The 8,453-nt window shown below is 30.0% G+C and overlaps 1 protein-coding gene across 1 annotated transcript; it reads left to right on the top strand.

Moving 5' to 3' along the window:
• Window positions 1-2,357: 2,357 nt before the first annotated feature.
• LOC133821151 (protein EXPORTIN 1A-like) lies at window positions 2,358-6,083 on the top strand. Its single transcript, XM_062253621.1, has 9 exons — window positions 2,358-2,840; window positions 3,570-3,741; window positions 4,148-4,258; window positions 4,678-4,775; window positions 5,017-5,125; window positions 5,252-5,317; window positions 5,516-5,614; window positions 5,695-5,775; window positions 5,891-6,083. Exons 4-9 carry the CDS (start codon window positions 4,696-4,698, stop codon window positions 5,912-5,914), a joined length of 459 nt encoding a protein of 152 aa, XP_062109605.1. The 5' UTR covers window positions 2,358-2,840; window positions 3,570-3,741; window positions 4,148-4,258; window positions 4,678-4,695; the 3' UTR covers window positions 5,915-6,083.
• Window positions 6,084-8,453: the final 2,370 nt, after the last annotated feature.

Genomic DNA, 8,453 nt, shown 5'->3' with positions numbered 1-8,453 from the left:
CTCTATAAATAGAGAGGCCATGTACCATTGTAAAGGATCGAAATTCTGAACCTGGAGAGAAAACTCTGGAGAATTCATTCCTGAAGAATTCCCAGAGATAATCTTGAGTTTAATAACAGAGACTCGTGGACTAGGCAGATTTAACTGCTGAACCACGTAAAAATCGTGTGTTTGTATTGTCTTATTTCAATTAGCCATTATCAGTTATTGTTTATGTGCTCTTCTTTCACTGTTTGACGAAAAACGGCGTCAACACATTGTGACTTACATTAGAACTAAAAATAATTTATGCATGTAATTACTCTATACTATGATTTTTTCTATTGTTATTTTATTTTATTATTAATTTTTTAAAAATATTATTATAATTTATATGTATATGTCATGTATCTATATAAATATATATTTATGTCAATGTTATATTTAGATGTCATATATGTAAAAATTATTGATATAAATATTTATATATACTATAAAACTTTAATTCGTTGTATTATATATTCAAAAAAAATGAACTGATATTTATTAAAATAACAAACAATGTTATGTCCTAATATTTTAATACATTATATTAAACATATTTTATTTATTTTATAATAATATTTATTTAATTAAAATTTATATCATAATTATAAAATAATAAAAATAAATATATTAATAAGCATATTTATAACCTTAAAACTAAACAAACGTGCATTGCACGTTATTTTTACTTATTATTTATATACGAGCATGCTTAGCACTCCTTATAAACTTCATTTTTTTTTGTGGATATATTTATATAAATTTAACGTTAATTAATGGTATGAGAACTCAAATTCTCTGCTTCAATTATTTCTTGTCTCAGCTGCTCACTTAATTTTATACAATTAATATAATTATTTAATCTATACTTTCATCGCAAAATGTATGTAATAATATATAAAAGTTACACACAAACATTATATAGATTCCGATTCCAACCTACCTTGTAAGACAGCGGGTTGGGTCCCTTCATCTTTTTATTAGTTGTTTTATATTTATGGGTGTTAGGTATGATGTTTGAATTTAAGGAAATAGAGTTAAAGGAGTTTTAGATTAAAAAAATATGAAACTTAAGTATATTACTCTCAAATTAAACTAAAAAATAAGACTTACTTAAGCCCGTTCGGTAAAATTGTTTTTATTTTTACTTTTTAAACACAGAAATAGAAATATTATTTTACTTTTATTTTTTATTTTTAAAAAATAAAAATATATTTGATAACTATTTTAATTTTTTGTTTTTAAAAACAAAAAATAATAAACGTGTTTCATAACTTTTATTTTTATTGCTTGTTTAACAATATAAAATGTTGATTTGAATAAGAAAAGAAAAAAAAGAAAGTAAAAATTAAAAATTGTTTAAAAAAAATTAAAAGTGAAAAAATTCTATTTTCATAATTTAATAAATTTTAATTAAAATTTAAAAAAATAATAAATAAAAATAGAGTTACCAAACACATTTTCTATTTAATTGTCAAAATTTTAATTAATTAAATAAAAAATCATTTTTTTAACAACCTTATAAACATAAACTCCCAACCATTCAAAAAAAAAATATCAAATATAAGATAGATATGACATTCTGGTATCTAGCAAACCAAACCTACCAAACTCCCGCTTGATGTCTTTTAATTTTAAAAATTCTGAATAGTTGGTACACATCATTGTACTACTCTGAAAAAGTTTTATAGGGTCTAGGCCCACGATAATATGAAGAATGAAAATAATTCCGCGAGTAACCGGTTTTGATAACCTGATTATAATTTTGAGAATAAAAAACCGTTTTTAATTAGGGCATAAATGTCACTAAAATATTTATGGTCAAAGTAAAGGTGTATTATGTAATTTTACTAACGTGACTATATATGCATATTTAGCAAATTTCATGCAACGTAGTTCACTTGGACACATTAAAGATGAGGTAAAACACAATGTTTTCGCTATTTCACACAATTTTAGCTGGGCTCTTTTTTATTTTTTTTAATTCTGCCAACTAAGATGTCCTGAAACCAAAAGAAAAAAATATGGCACTACAAAACACTCAGTGGCAGCACTAAGTTTATTAAAAAAATCACTATAAGAAACAATAAATCCACGACAGCCTCCTTCCCCAATGGCTCAAGTCTCTTAGTCGCTCCTCCTCGTTTGCGTACTACAACATTTTTGACGAAATATTACGATTAAATATGACAAAATTTAAAAAGCATTATTAATGCTATGGGTAAATAATAAGAAACAGGCGGCAACTGAAATAATAGGCGCCAATAAAAATACACGCTTGTTTTTTGGGTTTTATTATCTAACCCAACCTTTCTCATCCCGTCTCTCTCACTTCTCAATCCCTAACTCTATTCTCAGTCTCTCATTCCCTCTCTCTATTCTCTGTCAACTCTATCTCCTTCACTTCTCTATTCTCAGTCTCACTTCTCTTTCTCTTTCACATCTAACCTCTTGGATCTGTCTTCAAGTTTTACCATTTCTCATGTAGGTGGCTGGCGCAAGAGGCTGGACAGCGACGGAAACGGGGCTCAACGGTGCATGGGCTCGACGGTATTTCTCTCTCTCCCTGCTTTCGACGGTTATGCTCTTATTTTGAGTGGATTTACTAGCTTTCACCCATTACCTCTGTTTTTTTGCCTCTCTCTTTCCATCCATCACGCAAGTTGTTGGAGCACTCTTTCCATTTCGTTGAGTCACTGGAGCACGCAGGTTCGATTCATGCCAATACGAGTCACGGTGCTCTGTCTCCCTCACGCGAGTCATGGTGGTATCTTCCCTGCTGGAAGCAAGAACCTAGGCAAGAACATCTCTATGAGGTAGTATGCTTGACCTGGTCTATTTTGCAGATCTGCTTTGGATTCGGTAGTATGCCTATTGTTGTTAGCTAGTTTAAGGATTCGGCTAAGATATAAATAGTTATTTTGGGTTTTTATTAGTAGTTTTTTGAGTAAATTGATGATGGCTCTTTTGGAAGAAGTGAAATATCATTTGATAAGTTATTAATCTCCCTTTTTTTAATCATTGACAGAATATCAAGATTTTGATTTAACAGTGATTAGTTTTGCCTTTTGATTAAGTGACTATTTTTTTTTTTTCCATTCGTGTGATATTCTTATGAGTGCTCCAATCTTAAAGTCTTTATGAATAACCTTAGTAGTGGTAGATTTAATAGGTTACGCTTCTCTCAGGTGCTCATATATCTTTTCGTTTGTTCAGTTTTCTGTTTAATGTGAATAAATCATTTGAATATGAATATAGACACACACACATATATACAGTCTTTGTGTTTGTAGTATAGTAATATATATATATTGTTTTTTTTAAGTGATGAAGGTGAAAGACCCTACTCCGTGAGGAAGAGGGGCTGATTTTTTTTTTTTGTTGAAGTGAGGGTCTACTTTGATCTTAGCATGAAATTTGAATATGATATTGATTTTTGATGGTCTATGTTTTGTGTTGGTGGTGCTACTGTTTTGTGTTCTCATTAACAGTTGCAAAACATTTTTTTTATTAATCCAGACTCATTTTTTTTGTCTCTGTTACAGGTTATTACTCTTGAGGATGTAATAAAGGGAATGAAGGTATAAAATTGCTTGAACTCTTATTTATTATGGCAACTTTCCTTAACCAAATTGCTATGGTCTATTATTGTTGCAGATCATGAGGGAGACTTTGATATATTTGTCACATCTTGATCACGAGGACACAGAAAAGTTGGTATGGGTTTATGGAAAATAAAGTAGTAAATGTATTGAAATATTTTTCATGTTTTCTATTTGTACCAAAGTTAGTACAAGCTTGTGTTAGCTATAGTTTTTATTTATATTTGTGTCTAATAATATTTCTGTTATGATGAGACCTATTTTGAATGGAAATTTCTTTCAAGTCATGTGGCTGCAACTTGGGGGCTGCTGATAGTGAATAGTTTGGGGAAAAATATGAGTGGGGAATTTCTTTTATTGGCCATTCAATTGAAATTATTTTCTGCATGTATAATTATAATGGAACACCTTGTTTCTATCTTGTCAGACACTTGCTGAGAAAATGTGTCATTTGATTGTGTTATATATTATTTTTATTATAAATTCTATCTTATGCTGTTTATTCTTCTTGTATGATGCAGATGCTAAAGAAGCTAAGCAAACAATTAAGTGGCGGGGATTGGAATTGGAACAACTTAAACACATTATGTTGGGCAGTAAGGTCTATATCTGGTTCGATGATGGAAGAACAGGTACATTTTTAACTTTCCCTATAAATGTTATTTCTACTCATTTTCTATTTGTGATAATAGTTTACTTGGCATTTTTGTTTTGACTGCAAAAAAATGTTTATTCTGATCTAAGATAGTCACATGGTCAAGTGTAAGCTTGTATTTTATTTCCTTGTAAATGTTATTTACACCACATATCGTTATGAGTTTGTGAGGGCACATGTCCATGCATCTGTCATGTGGTGTTAGGGATCTTGATGTAGAACCCAGAGATCACTTTTACATGCCCCTCTCATTTGGGAAAATATGAGAGTTTATTTATTTAAATGTTATACCTGTTTCTTGATAATGTGTTTGCATCATCAAATGCATAAGAAATATTCATGTTCTGGAGGTCAATGTATGCCCTTCATATTTTTTATGTTGGTTTGCTTTGGCAGGAGAACTAATTTTTGGTTATGGTCATTCGTGACTTGCTGAATTTATGCGAAATCACAAAAGGGAAGGATAACAAAGTTGTCATCGCAAGTAACATTATGTAAGTATTCATGATTGAATGATTGATTATTTATCTTGAGTTGAGGTGGAATGCATATAGATATAGCCTGTCAGGCCATAACACCTCATTCCATCCAGATTCTTTGGTCATTTGTAGAAACCATGAATTTTAGCCACTTGATTTTAATTGAGTAGCTTTGAGAACTATGAGAAACTTGGTTGGAGGTATACAACCAGTACTTTTTTGAAATCTTGTACATAATCCTCCTCTCTTTATGCAGGTATGTTGTTGGACTGTACCCAAGGTTTCTAAGAGCTCACTGGAAGTTCCTAAAAACTGTTGTGAACAAATTGTTTGAGTTCGTGCATGAGACACATCCTGGTGTTCAGGTATTTGTTCTGTTATGGTTTTCTTGGTTAGGTTTAAGGCTTAAAAGTTACTGAGAAATTTTATCTTTTAAATTGAATGGTTTGTCTACATAAGTGTTGCTAAAGCTTTGTGTTCATGTGTTTCAGGATATGGCCCATGACACATTCTTGAAGATTGTTCAGCAATGCAAACGGAAATTTGTAATTGTTCAGGTAACAATTACTTTGAGAAACTCACATTTTTTATTTGAATTTCGGCTGTTCATAGTTGTCAATATTTTTCTCTGGGTTCAGTTATATTTGCAACTAAGTAAAGGTTGATATTAACTTGCTTTCACAATTAAGGGAAACTGGAGTGGATTATTTTGTTAACTCCTATTTATTCAGTACTTTGCTCCTTTTTATTTGTAGGTTGGAGAAAATGAACCATTTATAAGTGAACTTTTAACAGGCCTTCCAAACACTGTTGCAGATCTTGAGCCTCATCAGATTCATTCATTCTATGAATCAGTAGGACTTTTTAGTTCGACCTATTTACTTTGTTATACATAAAACGGTCATACACATTTAAAGCAGGTGGTTTGTTTCAGGTTGGTCATATGATTCATGCAGAATCTGATCCTCAGAAGGGGGATGAGTTTCTACAGAGATTGATGGAGCTGCCTAATCAGGTCATTTAAATTTTATTTACTTCTCTTGGTCATCTCCATTTATGTTTTTGTTAGATACAAAATAGATCACATATGCTATATACTGAATTCCTTGTGCTATTACTTTGTAATGCAGAAATGGGCTGAAATTATAGGATAGGCACGCTTAAGCGTTGATTTCCTGAAGGATCAAGATGTGATAAGGACGGTGTTGAATATTGTGTGTATAGATTCTTGGCTCCTACTTCACTTCTATGATGTATGTGGAGCATTGGTGTGAGGAGAATTTCAGGAGCCTAACACTGGGCAGCCCAGATTTTTCTGACATTGAAATGGTTAGTCGCTAAAAAAATACTGTCATATACCTTTTTTTTTATTGAGTTTCAGATGATCTCCAGAATATATTGTGTTACAAATTGGTGCAACATAATTTGTTTTTTTGAAACAAATCTACCTGTATTATTACTTAAGAAAAATACAAGTAAAGAAGGAAAACTCCATCAAAACAGACCAAAACAGAAATAAAAGACAGGGAATCTGGCTTTTATTTTATGTGTGTATTTTATGTTTGTGTATTTATGTATATATGTTTAACTTTACCTATTCTTTGGTTTGATACCATTTCTCTAATTTGTATTATTTGGTCTTTTTGCTTCAGTTACCTCAACATATTGAGATACAATAATAGGGTACTCTTCCTTGTTGTTACATGTTTCTTAATTACAGTTTGTGAGGAAAACCATTCACATAATATATGATGAACTATATGTTTCTCTTTTCTGTTTTTGACGCTTTAACATTGCATTTCTTAGTGGCCCTTCAACTTTGTTGCATTTCTGCTTTTGAGCCTTTGTATCTTTCATTTCATATGAACATGCTTGTTTTGGTAAAAAAAAAAAAAAAACTTTGTGAATGTTTAGACATATACCTGTCCCTCTCATATTAGTTATGCTTTTAATTTGTCTCATTCTTGGTTGATGAATACTTAATTCTTACTTTGTGCATTTGATTTCTTTTTATTTTCTATTATTGGGTATATATTAATGTATTCATTATTGATGAGATTTAAGTGTTGATCATATGTAATTATTCCATTCAACTGATACAATGTAAACCATGTCCAGCCACTGCTTAACTGGCCTTTTCTTTTTATTTTCCCATAAGCAGTTGCTTCAACTAAATTGGGGAAGATACTGAACTCCTATGCCATATTGGCCATGAAAATGTAAGGATTGTTAAGAATTAGAATAGCTCCTTAAGCTCTTAGCCATTTGAACTCCTTAAGCGATTTAGCCATTTGAACTCCTTAAGCGATTTAGCCATTTGAACTCCTTAATCGATTTTCACCTTCTTTACTAATTTTGACCTCATTACTGACTAGTTTAGAAGAGAATTTGGGTTTAGTTTTACACTAATGAACATGACTATTTCATATATGTTTCATATCTTGCAAAGCTGCTTTGTTATGGCTTATACTGTACATATTTTTGTTTAATCTAACATTACTTACTTAAGTAGTGTTGGGTTTCATTGCTTTTTGCTTTTCATATATGTTTCATTGCAGAGTTAAATTGTTTGACAATAAGAAGAGATTAACAGTTGTAGGCTTTAAAAAATTTCTGAGCAACATCATGAGGAGGTTTGCCTTGGAAACCTAAGGAGATTTCAATTTAGAGAGCTTCAGATGGCAACAAACAACGTTAGCAACAAGTACTTGGTTGGATGATGAATTGAAGGATGGAGCAAGTTTCATGCATGATTTATTTTTGTGTATCTTGTAATGTTTCTGTTTTTCATTTTTAAAGTAAAAAATGTTCAAGATTATAAAACTTTATTATGTTATGCTTTCAAATTTAAGTTAGAACTAAGATCTCATGAAGTAGACATATTCATGGTTTGAATTAGTTATTGTTTAATGTAATACTTGTGGTTTATCAATCTATTGAGAATTACATTTTATGATTAATTTTGATTTTTTTTATCAATATACAATAATGAAAATCTTTTAATTAAAAAAAAAAACCTTATAAGTATACTTATCAAAATAAAATTTAAAATATATTATCCACACTAAAGTAACAAAATTTTATTACTAGACTTTTAATATGTTATGATTTAGAAATATATTATAAGCATAACAAATTTTTATGATTTATATAATATAACAAACTAAAAATGCTATCAAAATAATCAAATGCAACAGTGGAAAAAGTTTATGCATAAAGTATAAGATTAAACTCCAAATTTATAATCAAATACTCTAACTAAATGTTATTATTTGAATATTATAGCAACAAAAATGTGTTATTGAATAGTTTAAGATAACATCGAACATAACATTCGAATACTGTTATAGAAAAGATAGGACTTTTAATAACAAGAGCTATGTTAGCATTTTCAGAAGCGTTATCGATACTCTCAGTTAGCAGTTTTTAAGTGTTATGAATACTATTTTTTCTTGTAGTGGCGTATAATTGCCATTTACTTCAAAAAAAAAAAAAAAAAACTCAAGCAAACAACATAATTTAGTACACCAATGTAAGAGTTGTCAATCTACATACTGAAATTTAGAGAAATGCAATCTCATTGTATTTCCTTAAGTGAGATCTTCACAAGAGATAGGACATCCCGTATATAGGCAACCGAATGCAAACCAAACATACAAACTAATTAACCTGTAATTAATTAGTTATAATTAA

The sequence above is a fragment of the Humulus lupulus genome, chromosome 3 (assembly GCF_963169125.1).
Source record: "Humulus lupulus chromosome 3, drHumLupu1.1, whole genome shotgun sequence".
Taxonomy (NCBI): domain Eukaryota; kingdom Viridiplantae; phylum Streptophyta; class Magnoliopsida; order Rosales; family Cannabaceae; genus Humulus; species Humulus lupulus.
The sequence above is the reverse complement of the archived record's forward strand: the minus strand, read 5'-3'. Positions and strand labels throughout refer to the sequence as shown.

Coding starts and splice junctions, on each gene's coding strand:
- LOC133821151 (XM_062253621.1), top strand. CDS start 4,696: ATGGTCATTCGTGACTTGCTGAATTTATGCGAAATCACAAAAGGGAAG. Junction 5,126..5,251: donor AGACACATCCTGGTGTTCAG/GTATTTGTTCTG, acceptor CATGTGTTTCAG/GATATGGCCCATGACACATT. Junction 5,776..5,890: donor TGATGGAGCTGCCTAATCAG/GTCATTTAAATT, acceptor TTTGTAATGCAG/AAATGGGCTGAAATTATAGG.